General features: G+C 38.6%; 1 protein-coding gene across 2 annotated transcripts in view; it reads left to right on the forward strand.

Moving 5' to 3' along the window:
- Nucleotides 1–15,169, forward strand: part of FAF1 (Fas associated factor 1) — a 146,661-nt gene that overhangs the window by 6,795 nt on the left and 124,697 nt on the right. The window contains exons 1-2 of one of the 2 annotated variants that reach the window (XM_048943746.1): nucleotides 2,358–2,586; nucleotides 8,096–8,164. In XM_048943746.1, the coding sequence (XP_048799703.1) occupies nucleotides 2,581–2,586; nucleotides 8,096–8,164 (75 nt within the window). In that variant the 5' untranslated portion in view covers nucleotides 2,358–2,580. Of the gene's footprint in view, nucleotides 1–2,357; nucleotides 2,587–8,095; nucleotides 8,165–15,169 lie in introns of those variants that run through there. The other variant, XM_048943745.1, reaches the window with a different exon arrangement.

The raw sequence follows: 15,169 nt of genomic DNA on the forward strand, positions 1-15,169 counted from the left end.
AGCAGAACAGATTAGCCTTTTAGAGCTATTTTACATAGGTTTCATATTCTACCTATTGCAGGAAACAATTTGTAAAGACAAGAGTTCTGGATCTGAGTCATCTCTATTATTTTTTTTAAAGGTCAGGTTATTTGTGTGAGCAAATACCGAAGGTGCTGTATCAGCTCAGACTGAAAACCCAGGTTGCTGAGTGTCTCATCTGCAAGCGGTGGCTGGAGGCTAATCCTTAGGAAAGAGCAGTAAGAAATAGTATTTGAATGGGTTTTCCTGTTTCTGGAAGTCAGCATTTTGTGAGTGTAATGATAATGTTCTTTAGGAGAACTTTGGAAATTGTGTCAGTTTGATACAGCTTTGAGTTCTTCATCATTTGAGTTCTTTGGAGATCTTTGAGTAGTTCTATGATATGTGGGTTTACTTTTACTCAGTATATTGTATATACATTAGTGTATATACCCGTCCTATTCTGCGTGTTTCACTGCAGCTTCTACTATCTCTTGTGATACAGAAGTCAAAGATGCCCAAACTGCAGGAATCTTAACCCTCTAAGGTTTCCCTCCAGCGAAATTCATGAAAAGTTTGATGTAGGAAGAAGGAGAGATTGAGCATTTAAGGCTGGTTTAAGAAACAGTCTGTTTTTTTGTTTTGCTGAAGTTCCCTTAAAATTTTGGAGACTGTCTGATCCTGGTGGTTTGTTCTGGGTGTGTATATTGATGCTTTGGAATAACAAAGCTTCTCTTTACAGAGATCTCTTATGGGATGAGCTTTAAGTTCCTCTGTAGTGAAAATGAGCACACACAATTCGTTTAGCTTTTCCATTCTGTCCTTGCCTTCCGTTAAAACTTCTTTGGTATCTTCTTTGATCCTTCTGACCTGTTGGCAACATTCCTTGTCCTGATGCTTTTAAAAGCTTATGTAATGTTTATGTCTTTAGTCAAATGTTTTTTATAGTCATTGTTGGCCCACTTTATGGTATGACATGTATTTTACTGGGATTTGCGTGTTCTTGTACTCTCCTATTTTGGAGAGTTGTCCTTGTCCTGTTCTGAACCAAAAAATATGATATGGAATGTTGAGTATAGAGATACAGATGTATTAAATAAGAGTTAGTGCTCTTCCTTTGTATGTTGTCTCAAAAATGGACTTTATTCCTTCTTAATTTCTTCTAGGATACTATTGCTTTAGAGGTAATGAGGAAAAAGATATTTGTGACTATAGAGGAACCCGGAGTGTTTCTCTGACCCTTGTTTTCCATATGTATTGTTTTCTGACATTGTAACGTATGCAGAACATTCCAAAAGTAATGCCTCCTGTTTATCTCCATGGAAACTACAAAAGATACAAAGAACACAGTAAAACTATTTGGTAGAGCAACTTCTCATCTACAGAATGCTGTTTTTCTAGGTAGTTGCTGCCCCTAGTTGTACATTTTCACTATCAGTGAACAAGAGCCTGCATGCTGCTCTTGTAAAAAATCTGAGCCAATGGAGATGACCCCCTCTTGCCTCTGCTGAAGTGCACCACTGACCGTGCTCACATCCACTGTTTGGTCTCTATGAATGCTCATCAAGTATCCGTGAGTGTTAGTGGGTGCCACTTTTTCCATATGGAGGAATTCAGTGACACACCTTGGCTTTATATACGCTTCCATGTTGGATGCCATTTTGTCAGGCTGCCCCTCGGCTGCCATCTGTCACATGACAACAGCATGTAATGGGATATTGGTGGGAAGGTTCAACCTCTACTGCCATACCACCAGTGTTTGCTTCTGACACTGTGGATCAACATAGTAAAACAAGAGGCATTACTTCTGGAGCGGTATTTGTACACTCTGAGAGCAACTGTGATTCAGGCAATGTTGGTGTTTTTACTTTTACTGAGATGCTTTTGCAGATTAAGCAAGCACAGGAAAAATTATGATAATCTGAACTAAAGCATGTTGTAGTTAGATAGCAGCTGTAGTGAAAGAAGGACATCTTCAGCCTTCAGAAAAGGCAGACGGGTTTAGTAGTCCAGAGTACTCATCAATGGCTGCTTGTTTTTGATTTAGCATGGTTTGTAATTCAGTTTGAGCACCACTCTTTGCATGTAGTGCAGGGAGGATGTGGCTAAAATCCTCAAGTGTTAGATGGGGCTTGTGAAGCTGGGGTTCACGTCTTGGCTCAGCTGATGGACTTCCTGGTGTTGTGCCTCCATGGCTTTCTGGAAGCAAAATTTGCTACAGATTCTGGTGGAAACCATTTGAATATGGTTAATGTGGTTCCAAGCTAGCTAGTTCTGCTCAGAAGTGGTTGGAGCTTCATGCTACCAGCTCAGACTTTGTACCCTGCTTGCTTTATTCAGGAGCTCTGCAGTCATCTCAGCGTGGGCAAAGTTCACTCTTGTTTGCCTGGTAACTAATAGGTAGCAAGTCTTGTGTGACCTTCAGAAATACCACTTTTGTTACCCTCTGTAGAAGGGGGACAATGTTTTCTCACTTTGAGTAATGCGGTGCTCAAGTAGTGTGAACAGTTGAGCAGGAATTGAAAGCATTGGGCAAAACTCGAGTATGGCGTGTGCGCCCAGACCTTCTCCAGACTTCTGATGCTGGTAAGTGTATTAGCTTGTTTTGTGAACAGCTGGTGAATCTGCTTCATTTTTACCAGATGGTCTTCCGAGTTATGTAAAAACAGAGAAGTATTCTTATCTCTTCATTTAGATGCTTGCAGTAGGTGACCTTTCAGTTTGTGTCTCAGTCGATATGCCTGGATGTTTTTTAAAATGTTTCTCTAAACTAGAAAGAAGTAAAAGTTAATTTAATAACCACAGATGACTCATAGTAAGAACAGTCTCATTGCATCAGTATGGTTGGGTTGTTGCAGGGTTGAAGTGATACGGGATACCATGCAGGGACTTGTGTCTTGTTCTCCTGTGTAAATAGTGATAGGGTAGGAGGGAATGGCCTCCAGTTGTGCCAGGGGACGTTCAGTTTGGATAGTAGGAAAAACTTGTTCTCTGAAAGGGTGGTCAGGTACTGGAACTGTCTGCCCAGAGAGATGGTTGAGTCACTGTCCCTGGAGGTGTTCAAGAAATGTTTGGATGTTGTAGTGAGGGATGTGGTTTAGTGAGGAAATACTGATGATAGCTGGATAGTTGGAGTGGGTGATCATGGAGGCCTTTTCCAACCTTGGTGGTTCTGTAATTCTGTGTTGCAGTCTGTGTGGTCGGGGGGCTGGTGGGGCTCTGGCATAAGAAATGCCCAGGTACCCAGAAATCCCAGTTGTGAGGGTCCCCTGCCATGGCCAGAGAACCACCTAGGTGGAGAGGCAGCTGGAGCTTGTTCAGTAAGAGGAGAGAAGGAGCTAAGGGGGATCTAGCTGCTCTTCCATCTCTACAGCAGGCAATAGACAGTATAGCACTCAGTATCTTAGAGTGGCAGAGTGAAAGGACGAGAAGCAAAGGTTACAGGTTGCATCAAGGAGAGTTATAGCTAAATGCAAGGGAAAAATCCTTCAATTGATGGTGATCAAGCACTGGAGCAAGCTGTCCAGGGTGGCTGTAGACCCTGTCTTCAGAGATGTCCAAAACCTGACAGGAAGCTGAAATGTGTCTGTGAAATGACCTGTCTGCTTGTGATTGAAGGAGTCAGTAAAACAGCAAGCTGAATTTTGGTTTTATTGGAAGGTTAAGTACATGAAGAGACAGAAAAGAAGGATATTGCTGTTATTTCTGATGCTATTAAGAACAGTTCTGAGGTTTTCTTAACTGCCACCCTTGAGAATTCTGCCATTCTTTCTAGCAGATCTGTAGCCTGCACCTGAAAAGAGTTTTTCTTGCTCCTAGTCTCTTATCTTTTAAAGAGTAAGTTACTGAAGGGAGAATGAATTGATTTTAGCAGTATTTGTTCTTTGCCAATGGTTTTGATTTCTCTTTAGAAATTCATATGTCTTTATAAAATACAGCTCCAGCTGTATTGCTAGATCCAATAATTTAAAAAAAAAAAAAAAAGGTTGGATACTTTTAAAAGTAATAATTTCCTAGGGTGCTGTCTGTGTAGCTGCAGTGGTGGGGATGAGTTAAGCTGCCTTCCTGGCGTTTCATAGATCTCAGAAGGATTAAATCCTCCCAGGTGACATCACCTGTTGAACCTTGTGATGCCTTAATGGAGTTATTTTCCCAGGTATTGCAGTTTTGGGTACATGTTAAGAAGATAGGCTGAACTATAGCTGCAACAAAATGCTGATGGCTGAAAGCTCTCTTCATCCAGCACAGGAGGCTGTGCATCAGTTGTTTCAGTATCTGAGGAGTAGGCATTGGACTGAATGACAGTAGCTTAGTCTTACTCTGAGACAGATGGATATGATGTTAATGAGAGGAAAAAATCTGTAGTTGACAACTGGTGTGAGTCTGTCCTGTTGATCCGTTGTCTGAGTTGACTGTTCTGGGTGCTTGGAGCTAGGGCTCCAATGTAATCCTTTCTGCTGTATGGACCTGTATGTGTGTCGGCCCCAGGTTACTGCAGGAAGCTCAGCTGAAGATGCTGACTGCAGAGTGCATGTGAAGGCTAGTCAGGCACACTGTGAGCTTTTTTTTCCTGCCTGACATTTACAGGAGAGAGAGCAATGCATGATCTAGTAGTTGCCATGCATGATGCAATGCATGATGTAGTTCTCTGCCATCTGTCTGTCTGTTTTTAATGGTCCTGAACCCCTTGTGTGAAGTGTTTGAGCGTATCGCCTAGATTGGGTTAGTGCAGAAGTGGTCCCTGCATGGGGAAAACATAGTGACTGTTGGTAGTCAAAGGAAATAAAGAGTTGTTCAACTGATTGTTGAGAGAGGTGGACATCAAAGTCATTCCAATCAGTGGCTGTTAGGCTGACCCTGGTTTTTGGGTACTTCTGACTGTTGTGTTGTGTCTTGATGAGAAGGAGGAGAGGCCACAGGTGAGTAGGGATAGCAAGTTCTGCCTGGCTGCCAAATACCATTTGCTCCCAGCTTCTGTGCAACAACTGCCACCAGCTATCTATCAGGGCTGCAGTAGCCTAACTCTGTATTTGAGCCAGCGACAGCTGTTTGCTGCTCTCCCAGCTTCTGCAGGAGTAACAGCCCAGCTCTCTGTGCTGGGAGCAACAGTTGTCTCTCCCAGCTTTGCTGTGTAACAACTGCCCGGGTCTCTGCAGCAGGTGCAGGAGGAGCATTTTCAGCAGCAGCTGCCGCCAGATGGGGAAGTCAGCTGTTTTCCTGTGATGTGGAGGTAGGCTAAAGCCTTGGCTGGTGAGATGGGGGGGTCACAGAGGTTCTCAAAATCCAGATGCAGCTGTTAGAGCTGCCAAGGTTAGACCACCCTGCAAGGAATTAGAAGAGTGAGTCTACTGCCATGTGCTAAAGCTTTCTGTAAGCATCTCCAGGGTTTGTCTCGGATGCCTGGAGCTATCTGCCCTTCAGTTGAATTATTTCCTCAAATGATTACTTTATTTTTCCTTATTTAACAGTGATTCAGATTACTTTGCCAATTAAAAAAAGATAGGCCACTTGGTGGATAGCTCTGAAACTCTGCACGGGTAAGCTCTCCATCAGCAACTAAGGTGATAGCTTTACAGCTTAGCCATGTGAAAAACATTTGGAGGAGAGCTGCAGAGAATTTACTGTGTGCAAATCTAAATCTGGCTGATAGAAACACCTGGTCTGAAAAAGCAAGGTGCTGTGAGAGTTACTTTTAACATTCAGTAGTTTTGTCTTCAAAATCTGTTCTTGTGCATTCAGTAAAAAAACAACAGTTCATTCATTTTTCACATTCATTTTCCTCTTGTGTGGTCTGAAAAACCCAGGAGAGACTGCTCAGTCTCTGCAAAAATGCTATAGCTGCTATGGAGGGCAGAAGCGCTATTTTAGATTTAGAGGAAATCCAGAGAAGAGAAGGCACTCTTCCTAACATTTGCTTCCCCTTTGGCCTTTGGTTAAATTCCTGGATTTCTTTTTGATGTATAAATGTTTGCAAACCAGTAAACATGGAAGATTTTACCTTTACTGTGATCGTTGGTTTAAGTTTCAGATTTTACTTGGAGGATGTGCTTGTTGTTGCTTAGGTTTAGTACTTTGTGATTTAGTACTCTGCTGGTAGGAATTTTCTGCTGAGATATTTAATGCCTTCTATGAAAATAAATCTGAATAAAAATCAGTTAATCTCTGAATTAAAGTGGAAAAAATTCTCATCATATTTCTAACTGCTTAATAAGAAACGCATGCTTTTGCTTTTCAGAGTTTATATACTTTCCAGAGGCTTGAATTTTTTTTCCTGTTACTGTTAGAATTCAATGTTTTTAATTTTAATTTTTGCTTGGGTAGAATGAAAGGCATAAGAACGAATGAAACACATGCTTTATGTATTGTAAAGGAGTCAGCCCTGTGATTCTTAGTCTGGCTTTCTGAAGAAGTAATGCATATGAGATTATGGTGCCCAGGTGTCCTCACAAATATCTTCTGAACCCAAGTACTCATACCAATTAAATTCTTCCAGATTTAATCAAAATAAAACAAGGTAGCGTGGAAATAAGTCCATTTAAAAAAAAAAGAAAAAAGACTTCATAAATATTCTAGTCATTGGAGAAGCTTAAATCAGCTCTTGTAATTAGGAATGAGAGATGAACCCATAAAGAACCAGGCTTTATTAATGTTGTGGCTCACAGGACCTGCTGCTTCCTTATGTGTATCTTCCAGAGGAAGACAAAAGCTGGTGTCAGGCTGTGCTGGGCCTCATCCTGCCCTCCAGAAGCCCTTGATGTCACGGCTGTCAGTGAGGCCTTGTCTTTGGTGCTTCACCTTAAGGAAAATAATTGAGGTTCAAACCAGACAATTTTCTTGAATTGATGGTGCAGGAAACAAACTTTTATTTTTTATTTTTTTTAACTTTCTTACTCGTCTTCAAACCGGTGATGGAGCGTGACTTGAGGCAGAAATTTGTGTTTGACTGCTTGTAGTGTCTGAATCAATTCTTCTCCTCCATGTTGAAATGTTTTTCTGAAGTCATAATCTGCTGCAACAGATACTTATATTACAGCATGCTAAGGAAGATTTTGAAACATGTTTGTGGTTTACATTAATCAGTAGCTTTCATTCCTCCATTGTTGTAATTCCAAAATGTTTGTTCCTCTTTTATTGGCACCTAACAAAACTGACAAAAGTAGTCAGTCTGAAAAGTGAATGTCCAGACTTTAAATGTTGTCAATGGAACCTCAGACTGTCACTTTGGTGGAAGTTTATCCTAGTCGGAGTACATTGCAGCAGAGCTGTCAGGATCACTTTCAGTGTAGCCTGATGGTGTTAAGTACTTGTTTCTGTGCTCCCTTCCTGCCATTTCTCTCTTTTGATGCTTAAAGGAAAGTGATGAGTCTTTGGAATCTGTTCTATTACTGTTAAACTATATTTTTAAAATTCCCTATTTTATATGATATATAAAAAGAAATATATATAAAAGTTTTATATAACTGTATGTTGGGACAGAAGGAACACCATCATGGCTGAGATCTTGTGAAAGATGAGTACAGTGCTGGATCAACATTCAGGCATTTTATATGAAAGTAAATGTTTCATTACACAGACTTCATTTTAAAGAGTTTCACAAGGTTCCTCACCTCTACTCAACTGAGCAAAAAGTCTCACTTGCCACCTTTTTCTTCATCTAGCAGTGCTGTGTAACACCTGCAGTGTGTAGGGGTAAAAGGCGTTGGTGGAGGCAGAAGAGTTGGTTCTGGTTGGAGACAAAGTACTTCAACCACCCCAGACTTAGCATTTTAAATATTTTTGTGGTCCCTTTTAAGGGAGCATGAGTGTTTCAGAATTTCTGATGTAGAATTCTCAGAACACCTTTATGAGACAGCACTGTAGCCCTAATTTTGCAAATAACTACTTTGTCTTGCTTCCTTATGTGGTTTGTTCAAGGTTACACAAGAGTCCTCTGGTGGAAGAGGGAATTATACTCAAATCTGTGGTGTTTAAAGCTCTCCTTGCAGAAATAAAAAACCCTATACATTTCCTGTCATTTACTGAAATTAATTCTAAGTATTAGTGCTTACTTTGATCAATGCTTTTAATTGAGTTTACTGCTTCTTTTTCTTTCTAGGCTTGTACTGGTATAGAAAATATCGATGAAGCTATAACTTTGCTTGAACAAAATAACTGGGATTTAGTGGTAAGTATTCTAAGAGAATGACTTGTCAGATGAACAGTGGTGTGCCATCCTGCTGAGACAGCTATTGTCTTTATTTCAGAGTTGTATGGCTGGGGCAAGCAAGTTATGTGCAGGCTTTTTTTTTTCTTCTAGTTCTTGCTTGTATCATGACATTGCAAAATAAAGGCTTGGTATAGTTTATCCAGTAGTAACTCTAAGCTATGAAACTGTGACATACCAGAAACCATATGCAAAAGTGTTCATTTAAATTTTAGTCATTAATGTTTTTAAACAGGAAAGCACAACTGCGTGTTGGCAGAATGGTACGATTTAAAACATCCTTAGTCACAGTAGTTTGTTGTGACACAGTGTGGGCTGGGCTGTTTTGCAAGTTCAAGTATTTGTTATATGAAGACAAGGAATAGTGTTATGCTTTCTTTCCGGGTTGTAAGGTTCTTAATAAAATGCATTAAATCAGTTGGATAGGATTTTGGGGGGCTTGTAAATTGTAAAGTTATATGGATTACAATAAATGATCGCAGGTAATGCTGAATGAGAGAATTATGATGAAAAAGTGTTAAGAACAATAAAGAGGAGTTGCTTTATTGTTTATTTATTTTCTTTTGAGACTCCAGAATGAGCGAAAAGGGGATGAAGTACTTACAGCTATGATAATACCTTTGCATTCTTCATCTTATTAGTAATGATTAAATGATCTAGAAGTAAAATGTAGTAGGGAAAGAAGTAATGTCCCAAAAACGCATGCTTAAAAAAGACATGGAAAGTAAGAAAGGAAAGAAGGTTAGGGATGTAAGAGGTACTTCAGGATAGTGTCTGCAAAAGGGGAATGGTAAGTGGTAGAAGAAAAAAGGTGGATTGGAGTGGGTAGAAGTGACAAAAATGCCCTAAGCTCCTGTCATTAACAGGACACTGGCTCTCTTATTAAGAGCAGACTTCTTGTAGAAAGGGAGTGGATGCTAAATTATGCAGAAGAGTGAAGAAAGAGAAGATGAGATTTGGAGGCAGAATGTAAAAAGACAAGGAGTTTCTATCTTGAGAGAATTAAACATCTTGTTGTTAGACAATGGATTTCAGCATTTCAAAAATCAAAACAGCACATGAAAACAGCTCACAACTGCCGAGAAACCTAAGGACTACTTATTTTAAAAGTGTAGAATGAAACTGTAAAATAATAATCCTTTGTGTGCTTACTGCATCAGTATTATCTGTGTGCTTGTGTTGTGCCTCTCTGCCCTGTGATTCAGTGATCAAGTATGGAACCAGTGCCAAGAAACTGGGGAGGAGGGAATACTTCGTTTTTGATTAAACCAAAAGGTCTTTTTGAAACTTTTCAGCTGAGATGGAAAATGTGAAAATGTATACGCAAGAAGCCTCACACTATAAATATTGTATTTTAGGTAGCTTGAAGAATTTCTTTGTTTGCCCTGATGCGATATTCCTACTGCTTATTTTCTTTATAGTTTGTTGGTTTTTTTTTCTGGTCCTGTTAGTAGATTTTAGTACGAGAGTTAAAATGTCACCCATCTCTTTCCTGTAACTTGAGTGAGTGTTGCTGTGTTTTTGGATTTTTTTGGACATGAGGTCTTACCTTCTTAAACAAAACGAAGCAGCAGTCCAAGCCTCAGTGAGCTCTAAGGAGCTTTGCAGTTGGACTTGATGATCTTTAAGGTCTTTTCCAACCTGAGCCATTCTATGATTCTTTCTTGGTTTAGTTGCTCTCTTTTATTTATTTTTTTTAAAGGCAACTTTTTTTTTTTTTTTTAAATTAAGGACGTGTATGAATTATTTTTTTCTTTTCATTTGAGAATGGAAACATCAACAATTTTTGAACTTGTAAAGATCCTACTTCTGTCATGTTCACACCTCCACAGTCTTCATTTACCTGCCTTAGTGTGGGATGCATGGAGACATTATCTTCCACTTAGACTAAACAAATTGGATTTAAATCGGAGTTGTGTATGTTTTATGGTGTTGAAATCACATTTGTAGCTGTTTAAAGTGATACAGGAAGCTGCCACGTATAAACATTGTATTGCTAGGTTTCAAGTGCTCAAAATCAAATTGGTAATGAGATTGCTGTGGAGGAATTTGCCTGCAGTAACAACAAACAAACTGTTTGATGGGATCATGAAGTCTAATCTTGCCAATAACTGGTTTCCTTCCTTTGCACATGAATTGACCTCTGTTGTGGTCTTCCCCAAATAGCAGTTTACTTTTTTAATGTATTGGAGCTCTGTAACCTATTTACTGGGCTTATTCAAGGCCAAGTGATGAAATGCCACAGATATTCTGTGAAATCTAGATGATTGATGTAGATAACACAGTGATTTCTTTTAGGTCTTCATCACTATGAAATTGTTCTTCAATTAATGATCCAGTAACTCTTAAGCCTGCTACAAGTGCTGGTTTGTTTTTTCTTGAGTGTTGTTCCTCTGAGACCAATCAATTTACAGTAGATTTTAATATTTGAGGAAGCAAAAGTTAGGAATTTCTGTGTGCTGTAAAATTTGATGGCTTAATAAGTTTTCTCATTCAAAACCTTCTGCTTCGACACTTGGAGATAAGAATGACAATATAAATGTATTTTAAACTTTGTATGAAGGGAATAAAAAAGAAATCCCAAGTATGTCCTTTTTTAATTGTTTCTGATAGCGTATATTTAAGAGAAATGATCTATTAATGCAGAAATTCCTAATCTGCTTGGCCCTATGTGATACGGACTTTCAGGTATGTGAGGTTATTACATATGTGGTAACTGCTGTCTTGATGTCCTGTACATAAAATCTAGTAAGATCAGATTTTTTTATATGAAGAGCAGCATTCTCTGCTTATTTTTTCTACCTTTTTCCATATCAGCATTTCTGTTGTTACTCCTTCAGCTGTTATTTCATTTTTTTCCCAACAGATATGGTGATGTGGGTACTGCTTGGCGTAACACTTTGAGAGGAAAGTCAGTTTAATCAAAGTTAAGGTGGGGTTATCCCATGTTCACTGCACTGTAGACGTTGTGTGTATAATAATATATTAAAAGAAAAAACAACCTCACAAAAATCTGTTTTCTATTTAAAATAAACTCTTAAAATGGCCTTTGTGCCTTCCTGCTGTGCTTAGCTTTGTTATTCCCTGTTTGAAGCACAGTATAATTTCAGTGAAACCAGCAGTTTAGTGCACCTGGAAATGTGATGACTTGCAGTTCTTTTCTCACATAGCTTCCAAGAATCAGCTGACAAAAAAAGCATTTTTGTATCTTGGAACAAGAAAATTGTATATTTTGAACATCTGTTTTTAAAAAGCTTCTACTCTCAACTGTAGGGTTTTCTGTTTTCGTTTTGGTGTATAACTTACACAGAAGATTGTTTGGTTTGACTTTAGTTTCTTAATGGAAATATGCATTTAGTTTACACTTTATTCCTGTATTTTTTTCTGTGTGATGTCCTGTGGAAAGAAAAAAGTAAAAAAGTAAGAAAAATTTGAACTGAGAGAAGTGAGAGAGGCTTTGTAATTTTTCTTCTCTGTTGCTGTTGGAAATGCCATTTAAGATGGAATTCCTGGTCAAATGACCATCCACTGACATCTTGACAGTTAGCAACAGTCTATTATTTATGTCTTTTGCTACTTTCTAAACATTAACTTAGTTCTTTTGTTATACAGTGTAGTTAATCTCACTACCAGCTGGTAAGAACTAAAACACTGGACATTACTTTTGTCTGTTTTTATTTTTCCAACTGATTTGCCCTGCAGAAACATTGATGTATCTCTGTTTTTTAAAAAATTGATTTAAATTAGACTGCACCCAGAAATCAGGTGATTCATTTGCTGTTTGTAGGGCCATTTCTTTTCCTTAAACATGGGGCAATGCTGTCATATGCCTGTCAGCTCATTTTATTCTAAGCTGCCTGCTTTTCAGTGGCTGTGGAACCAGGGCTGCATGTGATGGTGATCATGTTCATCACATTTACCCCTTCTATCTTGTATTGGTGATCTACTGTTTTCTTGACTTTTGATCACAATGCTGACAGTGGTACACGTTTGACAGCACTTACTGTTGGAATGGTGAAGTTGACCATCTGAAGGATTTTCACTGTTAGGAACATGTATGTGTCTGTGCTTTTATAACATTTTCTCTGTGTTCACATGAACAATCATGTGGGAACTAGAGGTTTCTATTTTTTTTTTTTTTTTCCAATTCCAAATTTTGTCTTAGATGCCTCCTGTATCTGGGTGTCCTGTTGGATAAGCTCAGCTCAGTTAGTTAATTCTTGCTGTTGCTGTGTTCAGTAGCCTGGACAGCACTCAGAATGGTGCTTCCAGAAGAGCTGAGGAGGAAGAAAGCTCAGAGGTGACAATGACAAGTACTGCTGGTGGACAGGCTTCCACCAGTGCTGGTGAACTGTGCTGCCCGTTGTCCAGGAAATACAGGAGTTGCAAGTTTCTTGTGCAGTATTAATCTCTTGCAGTAGAAGATAAACTGTGTGTAAGCTTCTGTTTTACGAAGGCTTACAGAAGTCCCTTTTGGAAGTCTTTATTTTACATTACATCAGGATCCCTTTAATTTCTTGTTCTCTGTATTTCCATCTGTTTTGTGGCTTCCAAGTGACATTTTCATATCGTTGAGTAAGCTCATATGAATGCTGTGTATCTTATGGAAGTTCTGTGCAGCAAAGCATTGGCAAAGATGACCAGCTATTCTTAAAGTGTGATTAATAAATCCATTATTATTATTTACTTTTGAATACCTTAATCTCATATAAAGCAGATGTTTCTTCCCTTTTTGTATGTTTTCTACACTGTAGACTGTGGAATGCTCAGATCTATAGGTAGTTGTAAAGGTGGGATTGCTTTCCATGTAGTGATGTGCACTTCCATCTATTAAGGAAACAAATGCATACAAAGAACTCAACAATTAATACTTAGCGAGACAATTAAGATTCTTAGTTTGCAGAATGCAGAATAAGAGTGTTTCTTTGTCACCTCAGTAATGTGCTTCAAAGAAGGAGGATCACCTCTGGCAGTAATATGTGGCCCAGTTTCTGTGCTATGACCAAATCCCAACTGCTTCCGCCAGAGGCTTTTGGGCCTCGTTCACATGGTTTTTGAATTTTTTCTATTAGGAACCCTGTTTAAATTGCAATCAAAGCTGTAGCTGATACTGTGCAAATACTCAAGAATCTCATTTCACAGTGTTCCACCTGTGAAGAAGAGGCTGGGAAGGGAATGGTTCCTCTCATTTCAGTTCCCAAATCTTTCTGTACAGTCTTATTTTCCTTATTTCAAGTCTTCTATACCAAAGCTTCACTGGATTCCCATAGATCTTGCCTGTGACTACTCAGGTATTAAAAAAAAAAAACCTTCCTCAAATGCTCCTCACCCCAGCAGTCAATAGCTGTGTCACGTACTAGACCTATGGGGACGTACGGTTTCTTGAATTTACCTTTGTGGTTTTTTTTTTGGTACTAAGGCAGGTGAAGGCTAGAAATACAAACTATTTCCCACCCCGAGTAAATTTCTGTGTCTGCATGAGGGTTTTGTGAAGGCAGTTTGAATACCTGTGAATGCTCTGTTGAAACATCTGTGACATACATGGAAAAGGTCTTAGAAACTTCAGTGGATGAGAAGACTTGAGCTTGCATTCCAGAAATCTGATGTTTTTCAGTGATGTTCATTCTTGCCTCCTATTGGTAAGGCATTGCTACAGTTTTAACATTGTACAATTATTTGTTTTGTCGGCAATAAACTCTTTCTAAGAATCACTTTGATCTACCATGATTGAGGCAAGGGGTGTAAAGTTTACAAGTTTATGGAAACCAAGAGTTGGGGTTAAATATGTGAATTGTTTTGACCTCCAATTTGAAGGCAGTTTTTTTGGAAGGATGAAAATGGATACCTCTCTTGGAAGTAGTTCTTGGTTTATAATTTTATTTAAGGCAGTTAAGAATCATGGGTTTAAATGTGTTTTCTTTAGTGCTGTTTCATGTCTAGTTTGCAGTTTTGTTCATTCAGCAGAAGGGCCTAATTTTCACATTACTTTTTGAAGAAGGATGGGTAATAGAGTAAGAATATTTAATATAGGGTAAGACTGGTGTAGCATAGATGTCAAACCTTGGACAGAGTGTCTTCTAAATCAATACCCTCTACTTGCTGTTAACATGTAATATTTTCTCAGTATGTGTGAAGAGATCTATACCTTCCATCCCTTCAGTATTTTAGCAAATGTAATGGTTAACTGGCCAATTGTCAGTTTCCTAGGCACTAAAGGGATTATGCTAATCTAAAACAATTTGATTTGTTTCATTACTAGTGATTTAATATTTCTAATAGGAAATGCCTGCTTTATTCACTGGAGCATAACAAAGGAATAATTATTGCTGTATTTTAACTGCTTTGGCTGCATTGAAGAAGTTTTAATTTAAACTTAAGTTTTAATATCTGGCCAGAAATGTAGGTGAGCAGACTTTTTTAGGTGGCATGTTCACATCAGCATTGTAAAGTCATGTAGGCAACGTGTCTTCTTTCTAAATAGAATGTAATTACTGAATAAATGAGCTCCTTGAACTTTGTCCTGCGCAGTGAAAGCAAGGGGACTAGAAAACTTTGATTTCGTTTCATGAAGAAAAAGCTCTATTTCTTGTAGTAGATATTTTTTTTGTGCTCTGATTACACCATAAAAATCAGAACCTGAAAAAGCAGTAGTGCCTGAGTATTACTTTAGCTGTATGCATGCATTACCCACCTGCCTGACATTTCACAAATACTTACTTTCAGAGGATTCTACCTCTGGATTGGCAGCCTGTGTGCAGATTGCTTAGCATTAATTTGTCCTTAAACATTGCAATTTAAGAGCAAATTTCTAGAGTATATTAATAGTCGAGTGGATGGTAATTGGTGTTTTAAGATATCTGAAAGTAGTTTGCCATGTATTACTCTATAACTAGTTGAACTGAAAATTGCATACATCTTCTAAATGTGTGTTTGACAAGCAATTAGTCTGTCATGAAATCATGCTGG

The sequence above is a fragment of the Lagopus muta genome, chromosome 5 (genome assembly GCF_023343835.1).
Source record: "Lagopus muta isolate bLagMut1 chromosome 5, bLagMut1 primary, whole genome shotgun sequence".
In the NCBI taxonomy this organism is placed as follows: Eukaryota; Metazoa; Chordata; class Aves; order Galliformes; family Phasianidae; genus Lagopus; species Lagopus muta.